This window comes from Suillus subaureus (assembly GCF_016647635.1).
Source record: "Suillus subaureus strain MN1 chromosome Unknown BJ212scaffold_55, whole genome shotgun sequence".
Classification (NCBI taxonomy): domain Eukaryota; kingdom Fungi; phylum Basidiomycota; class Agaricomycetes; order Boletales; family Suillaceae; genus Suillus; species Suillus subaureus.
The window spans coordinates 38,827-64,863 of record NW_024538611.1 but is presented as its reverse complement, the minus strand read 5'-3'; the positions used below and the strand labels follow the sequence as shown (position 1 = coordinate 64,863).

The following is a 26,037-nucleotide window of genomic DNA, read 5'->3' as shown; positions in this document are numbered from 1 at the left end:
TTCGCCAGATATCCATAACCCAAATGCATACGAGGGTCATCACGATATCTATAGCGCAAATGAATGATTGAAGATCGAGTCTGCGATCTCGAGTGATAAGCAGCCCAAATGAGTTCATCTCTTCTTTCAAGTGTTTATATCGAGGGCCATGAAGGGACCAGCCTAAATTCTCCCCGCGCCAACAGATCTCAATATGACCATCTTCTTGTCTTCCCATGCCCTGAGTACTTTGAGAAGCTGTAATATTGTATCGCGTGTCCCTCATCGGATGCCGTTGATGCTTACGCTGCCCATTTTTTCGTCATTGTCGAGGAGGAACTCAAACAGGCGAAATAGTCCTTGTCGTCGTCGGGGCCAGATGGGAATGCCGAGTCCGGCACGGGGGGTGAGGGTGATTTCCTTAAAACTGATTCCGAGAGACGAAGAAGAGCAAGACCGGTGAAAAGATGGCCAGTGAGATCATAATTTTGTAACGCAGCTGGTAAGTGTGAATTAGCCCATTCAATCAGACCCACGTTAGAAGGATTCAGCTGTATAAGGTTCGTAAGATTATGTCTCACCGCAGAGAAGGCAGTAGAAAAACTGCGATAGTTCGCGAAGGGCATACCTCTCTAATCGGGCGGGGAGGAGCTTGGTTCGCCACAGATGATCATCTGGACTCGTCCCTCAGGCTGGCTTGAAATGGGCTGCTGAGTAAAGAACGAATCAAGGCGGGCCCGTTCGCTATCCTGTGCGTCGCTGGCATTCAGCGATGGTAAACCCATCAGAACGTGAGCATCACGAGAAGATAGTTGATTTGGATTCTCGCGACGCAAAGCCTTTCGCGCTGCATCGCGAGCGGTAGGAGACGACGGTCGGGGAGGGTTCATTGCATAGGCGGCTGTTAAAGGGATAGTGGGGATGTTGACAAAATAACAGGCTCTATTTAACAGAATGTCAGATAAGCGACCAAGGTGATGGCTCGGACTTACTCGAATAGTCTCTGCCAATGGTGACCTTCATGACCACTTTCATCCACTCGCGTACCACGATTTGCTCATCAGAGCTGAAGAAATGCGTCTTGTCGCACTATCCTGAAGCCATAACGTCCTGGATCGACGCTCTCCACAATAACCTTGTATCCGACAATATTGATGTAACTCTTGATTTTCACTTCCTGAACAACTTGCATCAGTGTATGTCTTCATGATTAAGTAGGCTGTGATATCCACCGTCTTGTTGTCACTCCGCAGGATGTACAAATGTGGGCCCTTGATAACGAAGTACCGCACCTTCCAGGCATTTTCATGGTCGCCTTTCTTGCGCATCCATCCTCGGTGATCAGGGGTGCCGATCCGGTCAATGATATTCTTTCCTGGCTTGAACGTGATAGGACCTCGAGACTGGCTCTTGGGACCACTGCAATGTGGTTTTTCAGTACCGTCGGGGACTTCTCTTTCAGTGTTTGACTATCCGCATCCTTGCCTTTCAGCTTCTCGAACGTCTTCCCCTTCTCCCTTGACTTCCTCTTCTCATCAAGAGAATCGCTGCGCGAGGGATTGCAAAGAGTGCTGGAAAGCGATCTGTCTAATGTTAATGGGCGGCTCGAGGATTTACTACCGCTGTACAACTGGGAAAGATTGAGACTCGAACATTTATCCATTGGACTTTCGTTGTTAATCAATGACCTGTTTCAAAGTGAGTAATTAAGCAGCTCGGTGCGTACGAGCTGATCCTTGGCGGAGGCTGCCTGGACTTCCCGAAGGATGTGGCGAAAGTGCCTCCGAACAAACTATGCCGCTCTGTGCCTTTCGTCGTACCCTCCCATTTATTCCGGCTATACTTGCTGTCAATACTGGAGTCGTCCAGCAGCTCCCGTTTCCGTGATGATCCGAGTGTTACTACCGCCAACTCCAATGGCACTGAATCTAGAATGCGGCAGCAGAATTATCGAAGAAGTGTCGCCCTTCTCTTTCGCGGTAGACGTGGACTCCGTGGAAACGGCCAAAGAGGTGCTGGCGTTGCTTGGCGGCAGATGATGCATTTTCTCCCTGCAGAAAAGGTTTGACTGATACGTACAGAAAGAAGATATGAAAAGGGTTGTATTAGGGGTTCGGCCAGGTGTCGAGGTTAGAACGAACTGTACAAGGTTTAGGATCTACATAGTGATGTTGTGGCTGTGTAAGTATAATTTGGCACGCATGGGTTCTAAAAATGACACGGCTCTCAGGGAGTCACTCAGTAGCACTCGGTACTACTCAGTAGACCGCCTCTCTCCCTCCACAGCGGTAGGAAGGAGCCTAGGCAGGGAGACCCCCACTTAAGGACGTTGGCGGCTACGTTAAAATTGCGAAATATATTAATTATATTCTTGCAGCTTGCGTCTTTTTCTCTTTCTTCCTCATCGCCGACCATGCAGATGACAGCCACCTTTTCGAACACTACACCCACACTTTCTCCGAGTCTGCCATCGCCTTGATGCCACTCGCCCTCGACCATACGCGTGTGCTGTGCACTCAAACCCTATCCCTGCTGCTGCTGACCACGACCTCCCGGCGCTCCCAACTGAACCTATGAACGCGGCCCTGGCGCTGTCATGAGCGCAACTTCCCACTGCTACCCTTACCCTAGGACAGGAACTGCTCAAGCACGGGATCGATGCATTCATATTATCCTTCGTTCATTCACTTGTTTCCCTCGTCAACCTCATCTCCGTCAACCTGAGCTATCCAGAACTCCCATCCATCATCAACTTTCAGTAGATCTCCTACAAGAAATATTCTTGCTCATCTTCAACGACATGCCAGAGTCTCAGGCTATCCTCTGATATGGAATAACTACCATCTTGACCAATTTTACCAGCCCTCCCTTGATGTGTTGACTTTGGCGGTTCGTGGCACATTCGACGACCATCAGAGTTGTGCTTCCTGAACGACGCCCTGATTTATTTAATGTTCGATTCTTTCTACCTCTGCTCCAGTTTTGGCTAACGTACTGTACGCATTCTTGGGAATGTCATTTCAGGCGAAATACGACTCCGATAGTTGTCAAAATGTCTCCGGGGTTGAATGAATGAGACATGCATCGTTTGTGCCAATATGCACATACTTATCCAAGTTCCTTGGCCATTTTGGCATGGAATATCGTAGACGCGAGCAACAGTGTCGAATAAACACAGGCAGGATCATCAATACCGCTATCATCGTGTAAATGTAGGTGCAATTATAAGGTCTAACAACATAAGTAGCAGTAATGCATTTCGGGATGTCTGATATGCATATTAATAATACACCGAACGATTGTTCGGAATGTAACTCGACCGAGTCACTATCAAGGCTGTGGCCCAAATCGTATCCGATTAAGCATCCGACATTTCTCTTTGAAATGCGCCTGCAACCACGGCAAAATATGGAATTCCCTCGCCGCGCTTACGAGCCACAGGGTGAAAAGCGCCACAATGCCACATGCACTCCCGGTGGTCGCGAGAGTGATGATGGGCGTGGACGTGAAGACCTGGTACGAGAACGCAATTATGAAATACACCATGCTACAGAAGGACAGGAATTACGTGAGTAACGGAGGCTCAACAACAACAAAAATACTCACCCCCACAGCAGCATAGCATACGGAAGACCGTGCACAGTCGCGAGCGATTTAGTGCCGAATATAGATCCTGTTACGCGCGTGAGGAATACGACCTGCGATGATTTTGTTTCAGCAATATTTAATCACCGGTGCACCGTTCTTTCCTCACCGCTGCGTCGGCAGATTCCTGCCCATACATCCGATTCTGTCTAGTGAGAAACAAGGACACGACCAACGATCCGACGATGCAAAACAAGGAAATGTACGTGCTGATAACCGTGACCGAACCCGTATTCTGGGGATTTACGGAAGGCACAGCTAGGAAACTGACATCCACTGCTACCATTACAGTTGACTGATATGATTCAGCAAAATAGGTGTCAAGTGATAGGATTCACAGTACGCACATACATTGTGATGCCCGACCACTCACTGCTCAGCTTGCTGTTAAAGTTCTTCCAGCGCGGAGAGTTGATGCTCCGGTCGACCCACACTCGTCGGAGTTCTTCCATGTGTGACCGCGGGGCATCGAACAGTGCGACGTTAACGGCCCATGACAAAGCCACTAAAAACTTTGACTTTTTCTCCTTGACGAAAAGAGACTGGTCCGCGTTTAAACGGGCTTCGGGCAGTCCGCAAAAATTGAAAAACTGAGCTCGCGCTAGTTGGGAGGTTAGAAGCGATGTATTCTGCAGCGCGGAACTTACAGAAATAGCGCATGAACCTCACTGAGAAATAATCATCCTCTAAATGAAAACAGGATTCAAATACGACGCGTACCTATGACACATGTATAATGGGCACCCTGGACGTCATCTAGTGTCAAGAATCAGTGATCGCTCTGCCGCCATAGATAAACCTGTCGCTTACTTTCAAGTCGATCGATCAAATCTAGAATTTTCGATAATTCATCAGCGTCGAAGGGCGACAGCGATAAGTCCGTTGTAATAATCTCTATAAACTCATTTCAGCGACACACGGTGGACTGAGAAGGAAATATTACCAGCGCTAGCATGCATAACGACTTCCTTGAGTTCCTTGAGTAACTGACGGCCTGGCAGCTTGTCACTGGGATACAGTTCGCAGTGTTGCCTGAAATCTGATTAATCTTACACTAATACTGCAAGTCCTGTTCCATCACTCTGTTAGAAGAATGTCACGACCAGACAATGAATACACACAATGACAGACTTGCCAGTACTGATGTTGGATAGCATACTCTGAAGATGTAAAGAATCAAGAACACAGTGATATTTACTCCTGTAAGAGGACGCACTGATGTGGCTCCACTTCTCGACTCCCAGAACTCCATCAAAGATCCTTGCCGTGGGCATCTCATCAAGCCAGAAAAGTAGACGGTTGGGATGATCGACGAAATAGTACCTGCACACCCTATGATGATTCGGATTCCTTGTCAACTCCACCACGAGCTCGATGCCACCACTATGCAGCTGCAATCCACAACGTGAAGCCATCAGAGCGAGCAACTCGTCGATACACGAGGCCATGCTAGATCGGCGTGTTTCATTCCGCATGTTTGAGTCAGTGTAAATACCCTGTTACTTGCAATAAGCGACGGAGGGTACGTTGTAATGAATGATATACGCGAACGGAGTCATGAAAGTATAGGGCTCCTTCGGGGTGTACACGGGCACACCAGTCACCGCTGTCTTCTAAACTACGCTCCGTCATCAAGCACTGTTTGCTCCAACAAAATGATCGGACTCACTCTGAATAGTCTCTCTTTCCAGCAGGAATATTCACAAGTTTGACTTCACGCTTGCTGCGACCCTATTTAGTCCATGAATTTATTCGAAAGATGAGAAGCCCACATTTGAGGGTTTTTATTGTATCGCATCACCTGGGAGGGCGTGGTTGCCCTAAACACTGGATGACACTGGGGGAGGATTGGAGCTGCAGGACGCAGTTGCTGGCCATGATTAGCTGATGTTGCAGGAGACAATAATGAGACCGATGAATTGGCCGCGGTCCCTGATAGCGGTGGCACCTGTAGTTGAGTATGGTTGCTCACAGGAAGGATGGGAGGCAGGATTGAGCCAGCAACTCGCTCTAGGTGTCCGTCCCTTTGAGTGGGTAGGAACTGGCGCCTACGATATAGTTGCAAAAGGGTATGAAACAGACGATGTATGAGTCGTAACGGGAAAGCAACATATCGAGCCAATGCCTTCAGAAACACTCTCAATAGATTGATGAGCCTCCTAGCTTCATGCCTGCGTGACATGGTGTTGGTACGGACGAATGCAGACAAGCTCAGGACATGAGGTAACACAGATGCAGATTATTCGAATATTTGGATAGCGAGTTGGCACCCTCGCAGCTCGCTGTCCTTGCAACAAACCAAGACTGACGAGAGTATCATAGCATGCTATCATCGTCCGAGACATGGAGCCGAGTAAAATTATCACACGATATTGAGGAGTTTCATAATATCTTTGTTTGCCCCTACAGGCTACGTGACATGGCAAGACCGCAAGTATGGCTACGGATAATAAAGGAACATACGAAAATGAGACGATGCGAGAGGTGAGGAAATGCAAATGAAGTGTCAAGGACCCAAACTATCAGACATCGCATCAGTGCGAGATAGCAGCGGGTAACCTGATATAAAGATCGGAGGGAAAAGACAAAGGTAAACCTCTAGTCTTCGCCTGCAGCCTCAGCCTCGTCTTTCGTATCTGGTTTCTCTGTAAGCCAGCTAAGAAACGCATATTAGGTTGGTAGGAAGACGACGTACCTGAATCCTGCATGTCTGAAGTCCAGAGGGTAAGGTTGTCCCGTAGTAGCTGCATGATGAGGGTCGAGTCCTTGTAGCTCTCTTCCGAGAGCGTGTCAAGCTCAGCAATTGCATCGTCAAATGCTTGCTTGGCAAGGTGGCAGGCACGGTCGGGGCTGTTCAAGATTTCGTAGTAGAAGACAGAGAAGTTGAGGGCAAGACCAAGGCGGATAGGATGTGTGGGCGGTAGTTCTGTGACAGCAACTTCCGATGCATCCTTGTAGGCACCCAGGGACTTGTCTGCGCTGTCCTTGCGCTTGTCGCCGGTAGCAAACTCTGCGAGGTAACGGTGGTAATCACCCATCCTGTTGGAGTATGACGTCAGTGAATGATTACGCATGTCATTGGGAGACGTACATCTTGTGGTAGAATACCTTCGACTCGCCAGAAGCAGCGGAGGGGATTAGGTGTTTGTCAAGGACGTCGAGGATGTCCTCGCAGATTTTGGCGAGCTCGCCTTCAATCTTCTCCCTGTAACCCTTAATCATGGCTACTTGAGCCTCATTACCCTTGGACTCCTCCTTCTGCTCAATCGAAGAGACAATGCGCCACGATGCACGGCGTGCACCGATAACGTTCTTGTATGCTACGGACAGAAGGTTGCGCTCTTCGACAGTTAATTCCTGGTCAGACGACGCCACTCGCTTCATGTTCTCGACCATTTCTAAATGATTGTAAGCGACTGTACAAGCCAGGCATGTTGGTTAATTACCTTCGTAACGCTCAGCCTGCTCAGCGAGCTTAGCGAGGTAGACAGAGTCCTCACGCGTTTCAGGCATCTGAGGAACAGTTAGCAACGTGATTGACGCGTCTTAAACGCGTCAAATGCTCACTATTGTATGAGTTGAGAATGAGTATAGAGCTAGAGAAAGAGTAAGACAATGAGCAAGGCAAGCTTGACGTTGAGGAAGATGAGGAGGACGTACGAGGAGTTGAGGATGGTGGTTGTTTAGAAAAGAGGAGCGTTGTGGAAATAAACCGCAAAATTAAATTGAGAGCTGGGCAGAGGGTTCGGGTATAGGGCAGGGTCTAGGGTATATCCAATTTTAGAAGATATTCCCACGCCACACTCACCAAGATCTGTGTCTTTGATTGTTGCTATTGTGAATTCTAGAACCTCGTTTGTGTCAATTCCTTGTCATTGTCGGCCTCGTTGTTCGGCCATCTTTTTAATGTTGTACTCATATGTTTTTATTGTTGATGGCCTGCAGGTACTTGAATTAAGACGTCCTTGAACTCTTATCGACTAAGCGCTCCACATAGCCTCGCGAACACTGCCAGCCGCCAATTATAGAATTCGCTCCTCTTCAGACGTGCCGTCACCAAGCTCCATCATGAACGTTACTACGACGCAGGCGGTGATGACACTGACAGGCTATCCAGGTTTCGGCTCCCATTGGCCTATGTTCAACGTTCTTGTCCTTTCACACGAATAATCTTATCGCCGTTACAGGTCACGCTATGTTCTATGCATTGGAAACGTTGTCTGGTCATGCCATTATCAATTTACCCGCGCATAATCTATCCCACACTGGCGCAACGTATTTCTCCGCGCTTAACGGATTTGAGCGAATGTGGTAGCCCGCGGTCATAATCAAGAAGGAACGACTGTCTTCTTTATGGTTTGATTTGGGGAGACTTGCCGCGATTATACACGACGAGACCGATATCTCGAAGGAATCCCCTCATCAGGCTACTGCGCGATCATGCCCTATGTCGAGCTTCTAGGTTACTCACAGTGTCTCCGCCTTCTTCTCTTACTGGCGTGAATTTAATTCTTATCTTATCTGTCACTTATCATCCAGTAATTTGTCTAGTCGCCGGAGCGAATGGCGAAATACATTTATGTAATGCTTCCTGTATTTGCTGACCCCTCTTGACGCAAAGGCGGTCTTGAAAGCAGTGTCGAGCAGTCTTCAGTGCACCCGTCGATCGAAGGCAGAGCGTCTTGTTAAAAAGAGTTACATGAAAAACTGCAAGCATGAAGGCAAAATTATCGATGACAGACATAGCCTACAGAAGACAGGTTATACCTAGTCTCCTTTCGGCAGGCCACATAGGATGACAGTCGCTTCCTCGTTATGCATTCTACCATGATCGTGCATCTTTCCACAATAATTTCATCCTCGTACCTTCACCCCAAGTCACATTAAAAATTTCCCCCTAGCCAGGCCATGCATGACAAGGAAGACAGTCGGTTGCATAGGGTTTCACTAGGCTTCAGGTCGTGCATGTACTAGTAGTGCTTCCCTCTGCCCTACGCGGCTTTGTTGGAAACCTGAATTTAGGAGTATGCGTCAGTCATTGGCAGGGCGTAATAATTATAGATAAATTTCTTCTACATATGCATTCAGCACGATTCAGCATTAATAACGCACTGTCGTCCACCCCATCGTGCTGTGCCGACACGTTCGGAATAGCGATGTTTCTGCCACTGGTGAAATTCATGTCAGGGGTAGAAGCAGCCTCAAGCCCAACCAAATCAGTTGACCTGTGTACCCAGGCGTCTGTGGAGTACGAGCGTTTGCAGAATAGGGTAAAGCCAGCCAACTTGGCCTCGATCCGTGGCACTGAATAGTTGAGATTTCAAAGAGCATACCAGCTCAAAATCTATTGGAAAAAAATTGTATTGACATCAATTTGGATGGTTGGACACAGCGGGCACTCGAGTATGCCACCCACAGCATACGGAACGGACCGCTGGATATTGAGGAGTGATACACTCGCAAACTGAGGTTCGTCAGTAATCTCGAGAAGCTCTTTACCAACCGCACATCTCGATGGCCTACGAAACTCTATGGCGATCTAGGAATAGCATGCGAACTGTGATGCCTTGCAGCTTTGCCCGCCCAGTTGAGGACAGAGAGGTCATCCGCCTGCATGATAAGCTTCGACGGACCTGCGGAATGCGCAGTCTGCAGGTTGACGCCAAAATTACCCATCAGGGAATATGCTATATCTCTGACCCTTCTTATCTTGCGCAGGAATGTCGGCGGCTCTCATCAAAATCTTCAATATGTTGGACTCTGTGCAGCTTCATCGCTTTTATGATCTGTCAGGGGTAACCAGTGCTTGTTGAAGAATCTGATCTTGGCAGGTGCAAGGAGATCATGTAGCATCCAGTCCCTTGGCGTCCATTCATCATCCGCTGTGTCTTTGGACCAGGTGGGTAGTCCAGATGGGCTGAAATGCAATACCACCGAAACATGGAGCGAATCCACTCGTCCAGTTCAGTATTAATGATGCCTTTATCCATGCGATAGATATCTTACCGTACAAAAACCATGCCATAATTACTGGTCTTCTCACAAAAAACTGCAAAACCTTTGGAGCTTTTCGAATCCTGGAGCTCTGACTTGGGCCTTCTTCCTGTCTTCAAAGGTAGGGTAGACAGGCTTTCCTTTGTTCGATCATCAGTGAGACATGGTGATGTATTCGACGACACCGGAGGGCTTACACCATGAAGACTGGATAAAAGCCGGCCTAAATGGCTCAGATGTATTCCATCATGCTATGAAGATACTGCAAAGCACAGTATTAGTACCAGATATTTTTGTACTCATTAGAAGAGATATGGTCTCACGTCCGTGCCGCGGCAGACCCTGTACAGCTCAGGAGTGATGCATGATGTACGAGAGCGCTCCCGTGATCACTGATTCATTATTGATTCAGACATGTGAGCAATGGAGCATCCTCGACGGAATGGCCTGATACCCGATCAGTTGATATATTCGGTGCCAAGGCGGAGGAGATCTGGATCATTTGATCATCATTTGGGTTAAGCCATTTCAGTGCCTGGTCCCGGCGTGTTACAAGTTGCAACCGAGCCATGTCACGGCTTGTGCGATTTTCATTGTGCACGAATGCTGCAAACGGACATCAGCACCAGTGTCACTTGCCATGATATGTGATCATGCAAATTCTGTATCTATGTGTTGGTTGGCTTTGCGAACAAAGGGGAGGAACCAGATGGATTGTTAGCATACTTACTTATCCGAGCTATGTACAGAAAAGAATATTCGAGTGGTATAGTTTGAGCATGAGCCCAAAGAGTTCCCGAAATCAGCCCGCGTTTGTGCGGAAGTTGAAGGTGAATGAAGGATCTAAATAAACCGAAGGGGCCTCTTGCAATGCGTCTGGAAAAGTATGGTCTCCCCGTGCAAATGAGAATGGTACAGTGTACACATCCTTGAAGCTTTGAAGCGTTACGTGACGACGCGCTGAGTCACGCCGGGTATAAACGCGTCGCGTCATACAGTTCACAATTTCTCATCCACAACTGTGAACGCCTCCCACGAAATGCCAGCATAAAAACGTAAATCAGATGCCGAGGAAGCGTCATCTTCAAATCCCGCACTTCTCACTCCTCTGCGAAAGCACTCGTCAAAACCATTCTTGCTCACCCTGACACATATCCAATCCCAGATGACGACGATGATATCCGTCAGTCCCTGGTCGAGTTAGCCCAGTACGCGAAAGAGCTTGAGCAGAGAGTGTTCAGCAAAGAAAGGCTGGTTCCGCGCCCAAAGTTATGAGTGCGGATCAGGTTGCCGCGGCTGTCGAGAAGATCAGAAAGGCTGCCAACAGTGGTATCAAGAAACAGATGACCGTAGGTTTCCTCGATCATTCTCATCTGTCAACCTGTCATAAACGTGAATTACAGTGGAAACCATCGTGCAAGGCTGGCACTGCCAAGTGGTCCTACGATGGCGTTTGCGCTGATCCCGTTGTCTTTGGTACTGTGCTAGGCCTTGGCGGTCCACCAACGTGGAAAATGCACAAGATGCCCATTGATGACTTTGAAAAACGCATTGGTCGCCTCGACGCATCTGCCAGGTTTGCCTCATTAATTATTCTCTTTTTAAGCATGACTTGTTCTTACTGGGAGAAGGTCAGCACGTAAACATGCGCTGGAGCGATAGTGGAGAGTTCAAGTTTAATGGAACGTATGGCGCATAGATTACTCATCGCCTTCCCTCACAAATGTTTTGAAGAGTGCCCAACTACGACTTCTTTCTTGTCACTGATCGATCCTATAGGTACATACTTGCCCTGTAATTACCCTACACTACTGTTGCTCCCATGAATGGTTTACAATATTTTCATTAGTATCCCTGATTCCCCTCGAGATAAACCGGGAAGAACTTCGTATCTCGAAAATTTGGTTATGGCACGACTGTCCGCCGAAATGCACTGTGCAGGCTCGGCGAACAAGACTTCTTTCTTTGGCAACACAAATCGCCATTTGGGAGTAACATGTCGACCGTATACTTTGACCCCTTGAAGATGCTGGGTCTATAGAAATGTGCCCAATCACGTGATGATGAAGCTGACTTTGGATGTTGCGCGTGTAACGGTGTTCCTTGGTTTGTCACAGCTAATACAGAGCCATGTCTACGCCAGCTCATGCTCAAGCTGGCCCTCCTGCCGAGCAGGATGAAAGTCCAGTCCGGAAATTGTTTTCAGTGGTTCAGGTCAGCGCACATTTACCTGAGATCTGTGCAATACCGCAGCTAACCCGATCTGCAGCAAGTATTTTTAATATGGGCATTCTCTCAGCTTGGTGCGTCACCAATTATTTGCTCGGGAATTCAAAGACTCATCGGAGAATGTTTAGCTATGAAACTCATATCACCGGCAAAGCCTTCAACTGCCCCTTCTGTAGCAATACCTAGTAATGAAGCCGCTCAGCCAGGTGAGGTCAACCCATTCCTTTTACCCCCCGTACAAGCATATCCTGCGTGGAAAATCGGACAACCTTTATCCATGCACGTATATTTCTCGACCTCGCCGAATGGCGATGTGTTTTCTCGTCAATGGACGTCAGCATGGCGGGAAGACCAGGACGCCGGTCTTCCCAATTTCGTCTGGGAGAACATCGTTTTCGGAGACTGGAAGGAGACAAGGGTTGCCACGTATGATATCAACCTTCCCCTGGTGAGCTGTTTAATGTTATCCCTCCAATATCTATATGGAAACTTGTGCAGACTGTGCAAAAGAACGGATCTTTATGGGCGGATATTTTCCTTGTCAAGGATGGCGCAAGTCCGGACCCTTCAAATCCCTCTTTTGATCCTCATTCAGTACATCATGTTCGGAAACGTGAGTCTAGAACCTGCCGGCTTTCAGTCCAAGATTGACTCGTGTTTTATTTCAGTTTTGACGCGTTTCATGCCCAGAGTGAAAGCACGCAAAGAGAAAAATTTGCTTTCCAATCCGGATGACAATGAAGAGGTGGAAAAGGTTTGTCACTGTATCCTTTTTCTTGCTACCACTTTCGACGAGTAGGATCCTCTAGGAGCCGCAAGACGATGTCATAGTGTCGCATTGGCACAAGGTAGATCTTAATTTGCATGAATCTTCTTCCTAGATAAACCCATAAACAGAACCTCACATTGGCTCTCGTTTCCGACGAGACGGCCATAGAAGTCAACAAACTGCCCCCGGTCCTCGTTGAGCGTATGTCTGTCTAAGAGGGTTTAGGACACATAATTCACTATGATTTAGATGTGCACCTGGTTCCAGGCGCGCGGGATGACACTGGCACTAAAGGATTCTACAAGCCTATAATCTTCCCCAATGATTTCTGGTTACTTCGCTCGCATCTAATCGAAATTAATACAACCACCCCGACGCTGCCGCTTGAAGTAATTTTCCAACCCATGTCATACTTCAAATTCCAGATATTTGCATCAATGAGTCATGGCTTCGACGAAGCCCTCAAACAACAAGGTGGTGGCGCAGGAGCGGAACTTGACGAGGTCAAACGAATGCTTACCGAGACTAATCCATGGTTCCTGGGTCTGACTGGACTGGTTAGCATGTTGCATGTTGTGTGAGTGCATCTCGGCGATCATCGGATACGTTATTGATCCTGTGGCGCCTGAAGATTCGAGATGCTTGCCTTCAAATCAGATGTTTCGCACTGGCGGCAGCGAAAGGAGCTGGTAGGCGTCTCTGTCAGGTGAGATATTACGTGGTGCAGGCGTCGTTGGCTGTCATAGTGACTCCTCATTCTCCTTCAATAGAACAGTATGTTGCCTTTTCGGGAGACGCCCCAGTCTCAAATTGACCGGCGTATCGGATTGTTTTCTAGATAATAACGAATGTGTTCGTCCAGACCGTGGTGCTTTTGTACCTTATTGACAACAACGAAAACACGAGCTGGATGATCCTTATGGGGTCTGGAATGGGTGTCGTTATCGAGGCCTGGAAGGTGCATGAGGAACATTACCACAAAATCGAGTTGGCCTGATTCTATTCGCAGATCACAAAGGCTGTGGATATCAGCATCATCGCTGCTCCGTCTGGCTCTCAATTGCCCTATATGCTTAGTATCAAAGGTACAGTTTCCTGCACGTGTTTTCGTGCGCTAATACACGGCCATTAGATAAGCATGTCCTCAGTGACGATGAGAAGAAGACACAAGAGTGAGTCAATGCAGTCACTGCAGATCCAGGACAATGAATATTGACATAAGTATTTGGTCAGGTATGACAAGCTTGCATTCCGCATTGTGTCATACTTTACTATTCCATTACTCGCCGCTTATACGATCTACTCGCTGATTTACGAGACCCATAAAGGATGGTACAGCTTCGTGATCTCGACGCTGACTTCATTTGTGTATATGTTTGGCTTTGTAAGTCCGCATTGGATGCTGCTACTCGGCTACCTGACATGAATTATGACAGGCACAATTGATACCTCAACTCATTATCAACTACAAACTCAAGGTTTGTCGCTTGCCCATACGGGGATTATGTCCTGTCCTGACTTGCGATATTCCTTCAGAGTGTGGCGCATATGCCCATGAAGGCAATGATATATAAGACGTTGTCGACAGTTGTCGACGACCTTTTTGCGTAAGAATTTACGATAAATCAGTGCACAATTCCAGGCTCACAAGACCTTTCGCGGGAATACAGGTTCTGCATTAAGATGCCTATGCTACACCGGCTGGCGTGCTTCCGGGATGATGTTGTGTTTTTAATTTTCTTGTATCAGGTGGGTCTATGAGCTATTTCTCCATATATAATCTAGACTCAAGCCTCATGTTTGTTTAGCGCTGGATCTACCGCATCGATCCTAAACGAGTGAACGAGTATGGTCAGGTAATGGCAGAGGATGTCGTCAAAGTTGATAGCAGCAGTGAGACAAAGAAGGACAAGTAGACCTCCAAGGACCTCGCCTGATCAACCCAGCGTCTCGGAATGCTTAGTCTAATGGAATGTTCTTGTTCTTCTGCGTGCTAACTCCTGTGGGGCCCGCGTAAATGCGATTGACTCACTCTAGACCGTCCATTGACAGTGCTTTGACGTTGCTTGCTAATTCAGGTTGACTATATTATCTGGAGTGCCTGTTGATTGAGAGATATCCTGTAATATCCCCAATTGATCTGATGCGCGGGGGAACTCTGAACCTTTGGTTTTCGCCGTCGCTGGAACATTTTTGACTTTTGCGGCGATATTGTATAAAATTAGGCAGAAACACGCGAATTTCACCGCACTCATCGGACCGTGGAAAATATTTCTTGATTGGGATGACTATGACACTGGATTCATATCCACATCTCTGACTCTCTCGCCAACGCTATTGTTGTAATCTCCTTGTCTTTCGTCTTGCCAGGTCATCATCAACCATGGCGAATGCCCGCCAGGATGGTACAACCAGGGCTTGTAAATGTCTCAATATTCGAATAGAATCCAGGCAACCGCCACTGCAGAGCACGCCTCCAGATTTTCTCAAGGACAGTGCAACAGATCCTGACTATACACTGATGTATGTTGGTCAAGACGGTCTCAACGTTGTAGGTTACACCTTTTATCCTAAAACACATTTTTTGTCGTGAATTCTGATTTATATGATAGGCTCATCCTCAAGTGACGATGAGAACACGTAAAATGGGTCCCTCTCTGGGCGATACAAATCGATGCATTCGGTATACGACATTGACTTGTTTATTGTGTCAGACCCTCGCATATCGTGTACAGCAGTTGGTCCCATTGGATGTGGAGGGCCAAGAGGGACCATTACTTCCAACTTATGATTGGGTTGAGCAAGACATACTGATGAGTAGTTGCGGCTGGATTGAGGTACATACTGAGTGCCTGGTGAGTCATTTCATTTTCCTCTCGTTGTTAGTGAGGGAGGCTAGGTCTCTAGTCTCTAGCACAATTCCCTCAGCCCTTTGCTTTGTGCAGTTTCCGGGGATATGCCATGACGTCTATGACGTGATGTCAACCATAATTACATGCAGGGTTTGCTGACTAGAAACTTTCTTTAGGATCCTGATGCCGTCTTCAGGCTCCTGTCGTCAACGACATATTCCCCAGTTTTCAATGTTGCTGTGCCGTCAGGTGCCTCTAAGCCCTGCGCGCAGCCCTGTTACATCGCCTCCACTGACGTGTCGCGCCCTCGAGTAATTTCTGAGCCCATATTGTCAAATTTGCGTCCCTTGTTTCCACCCGCACCCTTTATACCTTCACATCCCGTTTTTGCTCACTTGTCGTCCATAGCCACATCCAAGTCACAGGGTCTAAGATCGTCCGCTGAGGAACAGTTCACTGCTCTCATACGGGATAAAGTCGCTGAAATTGAGAAGGCTGAGGAGGATTTGAAAAGAGCCGTGGAGAGTCTTTGGAAAAGATTTCTCGAGAGCTTAGGTCAGACGGAGAAGGATTGGGGCGCTTCCGATGTCGCTAAGCGGAGGGATCCTACAAGAAAGCCCGATATCAACAATGCAGGAGGACCAGCTGTTGGTTCACCGGTGGTTTCCGTACGGGATTTCGTGCCTGTCGTCAGCCCCGGTAGAATGGTTTCCCCCGCGCCATCGATACCAAGAGTATCTTCGCTCTCTGCTTCTCTTGCGACTTCGGCATTTCACCATCCTCGTGCCCTTCAGGAACGGAATACTCATTCTGGACAGGCAAGCGATATTTCACGGTCGCCACCGCCTTATTCATCCCATCCGTCATCTGTTGGCTCCGCTGGCAGTCGGTCACTGTCGTCCTCTACTTCATCTAGAGAACTACTGCCAGTGACGACAGGTGAGAGTCTGACTCAGCCATTTAAACGCAGCATGGACGAGGCTCGGGACACGGCTGCGAGCTTCCGATATTTCATAGATATGGAAGCTGAGATGGAAATTATGCGCGGACGTCAGCGACTCCCAGCAACCGGAACGACCGCTACAGAAACTTGGAAAGCGACTACGCAACCGAGTAACGCTTCCACTTCTGCTAGGGCACCCGGCGACGAAGAGAACAAGCTGAAGGGAGTTAAAGAGGGCCGATTGCAGAAGCCAGATCATGGCAGGAATGGCAATGAGTCGAGGGGGAAGCGCAAGGTGACATTTGACATTAAACCAGACGCGCTGATAGTCGACGGGCCAAATCCGGAGAAAAATGGAAGCAGTCAAGGACGTGATATGCAAGGTACCTAACTGGATGATTTTTACGCGATTTTCTGACGGCGCTTTCATTTTAGACATGATATTTGATCTGGATGGTGAAAGCAGTGATCGGGATTCCTCAGATGCAGCTCCTGTCCTTCCATTCAAAGAGACTCTATACATTCCCCGTCGCCGTACACGCCTCCGCAACAGCACGAACCATGTTGGTTTACCAACATCTCTATCGTCATTGAGGCCGACCTCCTTACCCGCCTATGCTTCTCTTCAAGCCCAGATAACTAAACAGGACTCGACATTAAGAACACAAGCCCCAACCTCTGAGCAGTTGCACACTGAACGTATCCGACACACTATTGAAGCTGAGACTTCTGATCCCCAAGAGCAAGAAATTTTGAAGTTGGTTGCCGCTGATACCCCGAGTCACAGAGGCGCTTGGAAGCCCAATAGCAAAGCGTGGCAGTTGTTTGTCAGTAGACAAGGTGGCAAGAACGGCTCGGCCGGGGCGTTCATACCGGAGGAGGTTGAAGTGAGCGTCACTGTTAGTGACACCGATGACAGTGACGATATAACTTCGGGTCGGTTTTTCTTCCCTTTAATCAAGTGGCCATGTTCAAGATTCATGTAGGTACACGTTATCATCCTCCAGGAATCCCGGGGTCGTTGCCCATCAGTATTGGGCCATTATCACGCAAGCGAGAACCTCTATCATTGGCGTCATATCAGCCAAAGACATCCCTTCCTGACCGTGCTAGTGCGATGGTGCCACCTTTCCCGAATATGGTTGGCAGGCATTCTACTTCTGCTTTGCGCAAAGCTTCGTATGCCGCTCGTGATCGTGACCGTTCCATGGACCCCGGAACGCTGGATTTTGTCTCGCATGATGAGGGTGATGAGGATGACGAGAGTGATGACGAACCTTCTCAAATGGACCCTCTTGATGAAGCACGGGGCAGACAGCGGGCGTTCAAGATACTTGAAGCCCGAAGTAAACTTCCAGCGGCTGGAATGTGGAGAAGCCTGGCATAAGACCGCTTCAAGTTGGTGATTTACATTATTCTTTCAATAATTGTCGTGCTTCATTTACTTTGCACCTTGATAACCTACTTGTACCAATACTGTTTGTTGTACATGGTACGGGTGTTTTGGCTTGCATTGAAGTTCATCATAGTTTCTCTATTCTCCCTTTCCTGCGATCGCAGATGTATTGTTCGATGGATGAGTACTTACATTTGTAAAGTTCCGCTCGCGAAAGTTTGAATCTAAGTTTGAGCCAGCCACTGCGAACAAATGACAAGCACTTGATTGGTTGCTATTTTGTTCGGATGTAACGATCCAATCAGAGGTACAATATATGTCGGCTTACTAGTAACACGCGTGATCAACTACCTCAGTGACGACCAAGTGTGATAAGTGTGATCATCGTATTTGTATTCCTCTATCACTACTTTTCGCCATCTTCCACCATTCGTCCGTCTTTTGGTCTAGTTCCATTACCTTGTACGTACTAGACCACACCGCTGCAAGGTTTCAACTTTCATCCGACGCAGGCAGAACTTTACCAAGTTTTGAAGTCTGTGGCGTCGATTATCGCGGAGCCCCAATGACGTGTGTTTACGCTATTGGTTACCTACACCGTCTCGTTCCTGCAGATCTTGTTCCTCGGCCCGCTTAAGTGCCTCCATCATCGAAACTACACGTGATGTCGCACATAGAACCCGAGATATATGGAGCACATGGAGAAGCTCCAACTTGAAGTGGCGTTGCTACCATTGGAACCCTTGGCCTCGTGGTTGAATAGAAGACCAAAGGAATCTTCGAACGAATGAGAAAAGACGAAAACGTAGGGAGGCGCTGTACCTGTTATCTATATAGAGGCCGTGTGACTCAGATAAGATAAAGTTGAAGTTCCTGATTCCGTGAGTAATGCCAATGGTCAGCGCGGAAGCGCTCAACATCCTCCTTGAACATTCATGAGCGCAATTAAGGTTGGCGTTATCACAGGTTAGGGTGTTTTTGACCTCATATTGCTGAGGGCCAAACTGAGCCCAAAACTGTATCAGTCAGCGACACGGCGTCGGTGGACGCAGCTGCAGACAGATCGGGTCCAACGATCCAGGAGATCGTTCGGCAACGAGGGCACGGTTGCACACGCTCGGCGATTCTTCCAGATGATGAGCAACGAATAAGGGAGACAGTAAAAGACTGGTGCTACGACGTCGAAACTCCTGTTGACTGGATCATCTCCACGGGGGGAACGGGATTCGGCGTGCGCGATCGGACACCTGAAGTAGATACCATTCATACTGCTTTCGCAGGCACTAACTTCCTCCTTTTCAGGCGATTGCCCCTTTATTGGAGCGCGAGGCAGCAGGAATCGTTCATCTACTGCTGGCCGAGTCGTTAAAGCGCACTCCGCTGGCAGCACTATCTCGACCTGTCGCAGGCACAGTAGGAAACACTCTTGTCATCACACTTCCTGGCAGTGTGAAGGCAGTCAAAGAAAACATGGAGGCTTTGTTTGCACATGGGTTCATTGAACATGCCATCGATCTCATCAGAGGAGGAACTGGCAAGCAGGTGCATACTGCTATGGGGAATTCGGGACATGGTGGAGCCCCGCACCACCACCACCACCATCATGATCACCGCGAGCCTCAGCCTCGGTCAATTTTATCTCATGATCCTTCTTTGCCTGGTAAGTCGTCATCCAATACTTAGTCCACATCAAAGCATTATGCGATCGTCGACAGTTTATGCTCGTCATCGCGTTTCACCATATTCGCAAATATCCCTCGAGGACGCTCTGAATATCATCATGAATGAAATTCAACCACTGGGTGTGGTATCTCTTCCTGTCAGTAAAGGCTAGGTACATCGAGTACGTGCTGAGTATTAACAGGTGACACCTGCGCTGGCTGGTAACATCCTCGGCGAAGATGTCTATGCTCCGCAAAATGTTCCTTCATCAAAAACTACCAGCGTAGATGGCTATGCGCTTCGCTGTTAGCTTTCGTATCTATGCATATAACGTACCATGCTGATGAGGCCGTTAGCGTCTGACCCTCCTGGAACGTACAAGGTTTTGACGTCTAGAACTCACGCCTTGACCGATATTCTTCCCGAGGGATCCATTTTTCGAATTAACACGGGAGGGCCCCTCCCAGCAGGAACTGATACGGTGATCATGGTTGAAGACACTGAGCTATTATCCACCGCAAAGGATGCGAATGGACAGGATGCAGAAGAAAAAGAGGTGAAAACTCTCGCACAGGTCCCGCCAAACGACAATATCCGAGAACCAGGCTCTGACGTACACAAGGGTGACCTTGTGCTTCAGAGAGGCGAGGTCCTGACAAGTCTCGGAGGCGAAGTCGGGACCCTCACGTTTGTCGGGCGAAAAGAGGTATGTCGACGAATAGGCATGTGTTAGTGCGGTGATGAACTGGTATCAGGTCAAAGTGCATCGCAAGCCCGTTGTCGCTATTCTGAGCACGGGAAATGAGCTTCTAGACCTCCAATCTCCTAACCCACTTCCCTCTGATGGTTGGGGAGGCATTTGGGATACTAACCGGCCCTCACTACAGGCAGCTCTCCAAGGAATGGGATATAATGTTATTGACCTTGGGATTGTTTCCGACGAGTAAGAGGGCTGATTTCTTCAACACTCATCATCTGAGGCGGCTCTAGCATCGACGCGCATGTGAAAGCAATAAAACAAGGTCTTGAAAGTGCCGACCTTTTACTCACGACAGGCGGGACATCCATGGGAGCAAGCGACCTTCTCAAACCTGTAATCGAACGTCAGTTCGGGGGCACAATCCATTTTGGACGGGTGTCGATGAAACCTGGAAAGCCAACTACGTTTGGAAGTATCCCTACAGCGCAAGGAGAACATGAGAGGAAATTCATATTTGCTCTCCCCGGTAACCCCGCCTCTGCCCTGGTCACATTCTACGTCTTTGTCATACCAGCGTTGCGGAAGCTTGGCGGATGGTCTGGTGAAAGATGCCACCTACCCCGCGTACGTGTGAAGGTACGTGTGACTCATACCTTCAAGAAATTTTTTCTTCACGATACGGTAGCTGGGAGATGCCATGCGATTGGACCCTCGTGTTGAATTCCATCGTGTGATCGTGAAAGCTGGGGAGGAAGGTTTACTAGCAACGAGTACAGGTGGCCAGAGGTCGAGTCGGGTTGCAAGCCTGAGCGGAGCGAATGGCCTTGTGCAACTGCCAACAAAAAGGGAAGGTGGGCCGGATAGATTGGAAGTTGGGAGTTATGCAGATGCTGTCATTATCGGAGAACTGCAGATGTAAATCCTACATTGGCATAGTCACGCATCACTAGGAATGTTCACAATGAAATCAAGCTCAAAGTCCTGTAGGAATCCCATGTCGCTACATCGAAGTATGGTTCAGTGCAGCCCTTGACTTAGAGGGGGAGGCAAAGACGCCATTTGGCGCACTAGCTGCATCGGCAACGCTGCGACACATGTCAATACATATAACCAGCAGATATGCATCCGCTTGCTCACCAGAAACTTCGAGCTTCAACAACGATCAACGCAGCTCTCCAAATTCGCAGATCAGGTTTAATGAGCAACGGGGCCTGACATCACGTCCCGCCCTCCTTCGGGAGAGTTGTTGCTACCATGCAGTCAAGCAAAATATGCATCCCCGGACCCTTCAATTTCTAGTGTGTCCATCTAGATTCTGCGGGTCCGAAATATCAAGAACCTTTTAAATGGGTGTCCGAGCATCTGGGACTTACATATATAAGTCGTTGCGACTTCGTACAGCTGAGAACATCAATCGATTCACTATCCTACAGTAACAACGTCAATTAATCTCCCTACCATCAAAATAATACCAAACCAAACTTAATCAACTCCGAGACTGGAGGGAAGACGTCTCGCCGGCCGAGACACCAATGTAGGAAAGGAGGGACCTCGTTTAGACGCACCTCACACCACATCATTCCCTTTGTACGAACTCAGCGTCGGCCTTTGCCCGACACTACGCTGGCGGAGTACTCGTTTTCTATTGATAACACATTAGCGCCCATACATACATACGATAGTTCAAGCGGGAGTAAGCCCCCCGCGAATAGGGCTATGTCCTACATAGGGTCTCCGATCCCGAAGGACAATAAAATGATTTTTTTTTATTAAAATAAAAAAAGTCGTTGCGACGCGCCCGAGCTCCCCCATGCCGTCAGTGACGTCTATTGATTACAGAGGATGCCGCTATTCGGAAAAATCCAAGAATACACGTCATAGATAGTATGGCTGCATCAAGCTTGCGTTGTGGATAAAAGGAAGCTCTGATGGAGAACCTTTCTACCCACTAGAGTTCCAACAATTTGGCCTATATGAGGCTCATGATCTGCCCATCGAATGACGGATTCAACAAACATGAGAAGGTTCGCCATGACCGCGCCTGTGAATAATCGCTGTCAGTATTGCGGAGCCATGACGACTTTCGAGAACTTATCCTACATTCCGAGGGACAACTTGAATGTGTTCATGAGCAAAGTTTAACCACATATCTAGGAGAGTCCAGATCCGAAAGTTCAGCCGAATTGCCGCGTTAGAGGAGACGATTGGAGGTGATTGTGAAGTTATCCAGGATAGATGAGCTTCGCAACATTGATGATATTGGACAGGTCGTAAGTACTAGTTAGTTACGGCATCAGCAGATTCGAAAGCCAGTAAGCGACGACTGCACTATCACAATCAGATGTGAGAAGATACATTCTAGAAGCTGCGGAGACACAAGTTAGACTCATTTGCAGAGGTACACAGACTTATACCATCAAAGAAGATATGTACGAAAACCAGGATATTATCGCTGCAGCCTTAGTAGAGGCGAACAACCTGGGCGTCTATAACAATATAAATAATATGTAGCAATCACGAGACAGTTTGAGGTTGATACTCACACCCACATTAGTTCTACCCCGGCTGTACCATCGACCTCCAAGAAAATGGACTTGCAGCTCATTCCAAGCACCACACCCGAACGACAATTTAAGGACCATGAGAGCGTCATAACCTCGGTCGCAGTTTTCCCCGATAGACGCCGTATGGTCACCGGCTCGTTGGACAACACGCTTCGCGTGTGGGACCTGAAGACAGGTGTTGTGTTGAAGAAAATGGTGGGGCATCGCGGCGGGGTGTGGGGATTAGCAATATCACGAGATGGGAAGTTGATGGCAAGCGGTGATAACAACGGAGACCTTATTGCCTGGCATGGAGCAACTGGAGAATATTTCACCCAAGTCATGGAAGCCCACTCCAATTGGATTGAAGCGTTGGACTTTTCTCCTGGTGGTACGGCACTAGCTACCAGTGGTTCACAGGACAGGACGACGAAGTTATGGAGCACGGAATCATGGCAGCAACAAGGAAATCCAATCGAGTGCAGTGATTGGGTCCGCTGCATTCGGTATTCTCCGTCCGGCGAACTTCTCGCAATTGCGACAGACAGCAATATCGAAATTCATGACCCAAGTACAAGGGAGTGCATCGTGAAGTTCAAGGGTCACGCTGTAATAAATGTATCACTCGCATGGACACCCGATAGCACACGTCTTCTCTCAGGAGGCAATTATCAAGATCCTAGCATACGGGAGTGGGATGCATCGACCTGGCAGCAGGTCGGAGATGCCTGGACGGGCCATACTAACGCTATCAACGCCATTACTGTTCATCCTACTGGCAAACTCGTCGCTTCCGCATCTACTGACAACTATGTCCGCCTCTGGCAGCTCTCGGATCGAAGAACGATTGCCATGTTCCGACGCTCATCCTTAACACAATGCGTCACTTTCTCAGTGGACGGCAAGCATATCCTCAGCGGAGGCGATGACAATGTAATCTCAGAGTGGGCAGTCCCTAGAGATGCTTTACCAGAGGAATTTCTCACGAAACCGGCATTGAAGGTATTTGTGCGCTTATTTCTCGCCCCTTCGCCGTCTCATCTAGCATCTTTTTGATGTCAAGGCTCAAGTCTCTGATTCAAAAGTATGTCCGCACCCTTGACAGTTATAACGCAAATTGACCATGCTTCATCCCGCAGATCCTTACCATCAATACGACCGCCCGCGATGCATGCATCGCGGGGGACTTATCTGCCGCCGAAGAGCTATTCACACAAGAAATTGACATTGCTACCAACAACTTCACCTCGTATGCCAATCGCTCATTTGTTATGGCACGCAGGTGTCATTGGGACTGCGCGCTTCGGGATGCAATCAAGGTGAAATATACTGTTTCATCATGGACTCTTTATGATTCTAAATATTGCCGTGACACAGTCCATCAGCGTTGAGCCCTCATTGGCAGGCTATATCTCCAAGGGCATTGCCCTCTGTGGAAAGGAGCTAGTTTGGGACGCAATGAAAGCATTTGACCTCGCGTTCATGTTCGCAAACGAAGATCCAAAAATTGTCCGTTTCCTTCTTTTGATTAAAGTACGTTCGTTTTTCTTTCATACTCCGCGCTTCCTCACGGGTTGCAGGCCATCGCTATTTTCAATGCAGGTCAACATGAAGAAGCAATGACACGTGTGCAAGAACTAGCTGACGCTTGTCCGAACAATGATACTGTTGTGTGTCGCATCGTGGAAGTGAGTATCATGTCCTTAATTGACACCACTTCGTGTATCAGCATTGATCTTCTTGAACTTGGCACATCAGGCATATCTGTGTGTTCAACTCGGTATCAATGCTATGGATGATGCGCATTACAACAAAGCTGCTGACCACTTCACCGCCGCTGTCAACTCTGACGCTTTCACATCTAAATCAGCTATTCATTCCATATACGAGGATTTGGTGGTGGTACGTTGGTATCATTCATCCGGACATATTGTTCATATCGATTCCGTGCTTTGCGCAGCTGTTCGGATGGGACCTGAAGTCGTTGTGGAAAAATGCACACCAGAAACGGTGCGATGCACTCCGTAAGGCAGGTAGGCTTGAAGAAGCCATGGACTCGTACCGAGACATGATGGATAGAAGTGACGAAAACACACAGGCAAGCTGCCTTGACTGGTCCAATGGCAAGTCTGGAGTCCGTAATGTCGCACAGGTTGTAATTCTCACACGCATTCTAATCAGCTTTCAAACAAGAATGCAGCATGTTCTATATTGCCAATGCAGATACCGCCCTCGCTGCAAACGACCACGACAGAGCTATCGGCTTATACTCTGTGGCAATTGCACTAATTTCTTCAAGTTACACCATATGTGCAAGCGATACAATTCTTGCGAGCGACACCATCTTTGCAAATCGTAGTAAGGTTCAGTCGGATAATTTGCTATGGGAGGATGTACTTCTTGACGCAGAAAAGGTATGATGACATCCACTCACTATTTCATAGCCAATGCTCACTTTGGTGATTCATAGGTCATCGAGCTCGACCCTTCGTCTCATGTTGGATACCAGGTGAAGCGCGCAGCGCTTCATGGCGTACAGCGCTATGATGAAGCAATTGAGGCCTTCCAAATCATGCTGTCCATATTGGACAAGGCTCCCGACATCCAAATACGAAGTAAGCCCTACGTAATACATACATCAAGATGCTAAACTCTTCCCTAAGGGTTGCGCGAGGAGTTTATCAGTCCCTCCGCTTCGGAGGGTATCATTCGAAGGGCCATTGACGTTCAACTCGACACCGCCCCGCTTCGTTTAATTAACACCGTCACCGGGTTCTTATGTGATCGAGAAGCACAGATAAGCACGTTCCAAACGAGCCCAGAGTACAAGGAGCTTTTGTTATTGAGCACAAAGCATCCCCTCCGTATGGAGCGTATCACAGAAGCGGTGGCGACGTACTTTCGTTGCGTCATGCTATCCCATAGATGGGAAGGGAAGGAACCGGTGCTGCGGGACATCCAGGACAAAATTGTGTACAAGTTGGATTCGCTCGGCGGTATCGTAAAGTTGCGGACATTCTGCGAAATTGCTCGCGATGCAGGGTATCGCTGGGCATGGAGCGATACATGCTGTATCGACAAAAGCAACAACGTCGAGTTGCAAGAATCACTCAACTCTATGTTCGTATGGTATCGCTATTCAACGCTTACGATTGTCTATCTGTCAGATGTTCCGCCTTCATCCAAGCCTGGCGCACTGGCGAGGAGTGAATGGAACAGACGAGGATGGACCTTTCAAGAATTCCTCGCTTCCAAAATCATTCTCTTTTACCAGAAGGACTGGACTTTATATCTCGACGATCATTCTCCCAACCACAAGAACTCC

At 48.2% G+C, this 26,037-nt stretch overlaps 7 protein-coding genes across 7 annotated transcripts; 4 read left to right on the top strand and 3 right to left on the bottom strand.

Moving 5' to 3' along the window:
• Window positions 1–162: 162 nt before the first annotated feature.
• On the bottom strand, window positions 163–2,168 carry BJ212DRAFT_1570918 (uncharacterized protein; the record flags this gene model as incomplete). The annotated part of the gene is made up of 10 exons (XM_041342055.1): window positions 1,892–2,168; window positions 1,706–1,800; window positions 1,421–1,667; window positions 1,212–1,388; window positions 1,070–1,156; window positions 972–1,035; window positions 660–919; window positions 561–611; window positions 326–530; window positions 163–260 (listed from the first exon to the last, which is right to left on the bottom strand). Exons 1-10 carry the CDS (start codon window positions 2,021–2,023, stop codon window positions 163–165), a joined length of 1,416 nt encoding a protein of 471 aa, XP_041187108.1. The 5' UTR covers window positions 2,024–2,168.
• An 810-nt stretch (window positions 2,169–2,978) lies between these two features.
• BJ212DRAFT_877498 (uncharacterized protein) lies at window positions 2,979–5,968 on the bottom strand. The gene is made up of 12 exons (XM_041344258.1): window positions 5,397–5,968; window positions 5,294–5,347; window positions 5,170–5,242; window positions 4,841–5,120; window positions 4,760–4,784; window positions 4,568–4,656; window positions 4,435–4,518; window positions 4,345–4,380; window positions 3,972–4,186; window positions 3,734–3,919; window positions 3,586–3,677; window positions 2,979–3,526 (listed from the first exon to the last, which is right to left on the bottom strand). The coding sequence occupies exons 1-12, from the start codon at window positions 5,804–5,806 to the stop codon at window positions 3,310–3,312; spliced, it is 1,761 nt and encodes a 586-aa protein (XP_041187107.1). The 5' UTR covers window positions 5,807–5,968; the 3' UTR covers window positions 2,979–3,309.
• Window positions 5,969–5,996: 28 nt separating this feature from the next.
• BJ212DRAFT_1392594 (14-3-3 protein) lies at window positions 5,997–7,359 on the bottom strand. The gene is made up of 5 exons (XM_041337072.1): window positions 7,192–7,359; window positions 7,071–7,137; window positions 6,716–7,022; window positions 6,320–6,663; window positions 5,997–6,269 (listed from the first exon to the last, which is right to left on the bottom strand). Exons 2-5 carry the CDS (start codon window positions 7,135–7,137, stop codon window positions 6,223–6,225), a joined length of 765 nt encoding a protein of 254 aa, XP_041187106.1. The 5' UTR covers window positions 7,192–7,359; the 3' UTR covers window positions 5,997–6,222.
• Window positions 7,360–10,704: 3,345 nt separating this feature from the next.
• BJ212DRAFT_1283959 (uncharacterized protein) lies at window positions 10,705–11,317 on the top strand (the record flags this gene model as incomplete). Its single annotated transcript, XM_041331790.1, is given in 3 exon segments — window positions 10,705–10,853; window positions 10,865–11,232; window positions 11,250–11,317. Coding segments are annotated over 3 exon segments (585 nt in total), but the record flags the coding sequence as incomplete, so codon positions are not given.
• Window positions 11,318–11,663: 346 nt separating this feature from the next.
• Window positions 11,664–14,795, top strand: BJ212DRAFT_1392580 (cleft lip and palate transmembrane protein 1-domain-containing protein). Its single transcript, XM_041337071.1, has 17 exons — window positions 11,664–11,716; window positions 11,745–11,832; window positions 11,888–11,921; window positions 11,976–12,295; window positions 12,346–12,460; window positions 12,516–12,601; window positions 12,657–12,695; window positions 12,745–12,817; window positions 12,866–13,193; window positions 13,248–13,317; window positions 13,455–13,574; window positions 13,626–13,701; window positions 13,749–13,788; window positions 13,850–14,000; window positions 14,153–14,223; window positions 14,287–14,365; window positions 14,425–14,795. The coding sequence occupies exons 1-17, from the start codon at window positions 11,679–11,681 to the stop codon at window positions 14,530–14,532; spliced, it is 1,836 nt and encodes a 611-aa protein (XP_041187104.1). The 5' UTR covers window positions 11,664–11,678; the 3' UTR covers window positions 14,533–14,795.
• Window positions 14,796–14,907: 112 nt separating this feature from the next.
• Window positions 14,908–18,050, top strand: BJ212DRAFT_1392577 (uncharacterized protein). Its single transcript, XM_041337070.1, has 5 exons — window positions 14,908–15,167; window positions 15,229–15,471; window positions 15,645–16,794; window positions 16,847–17,347; window positions 17,398–18,050. Exons 1-5 carry the CDS (start codon window positions 15,000–15,002, stop codon window positions 17,796–17,798), a joined length of 2,463 nt encoding a protein of 820 aa, XP_041187103.1. The 5' UTR covers window positions 14,908–14,999; the 3' UTR covers window positions 17,799–18,050.
• Window positions 18,051–18,703: 653 nt separating this feature from the next.
• BJ212DRAFT_1392567 (MoaB/Mog domain-containing protein) lies at window positions 18,704–21,156 on the top strand. The gene is made up of 9 exons (XM_041337069.1): window positions 18,704–18,773; window positions 18,833–19,059; window positions 19,110–19,467; window positions 19,523–19,626; window positions 19,672–19,774; window positions 19,826–20,175; window positions 20,225–20,412; window positions 20,460–20,805; window positions 20,855–21,156. The coding sequence occupies exons 1-9, from the start codon at window positions 18,743–18,745 to the stop codon at window positions 21,086–21,088; spliced, it is 1,941 nt and encodes a 646-aa protein (XP_041187102.1). The 5' UTR covers window positions 18,704–18,742; the 3' UTR covers window positions 21,089–21,156.
• Window positions 21,157–26,037: the final 4,881 nt, after the last annotated feature.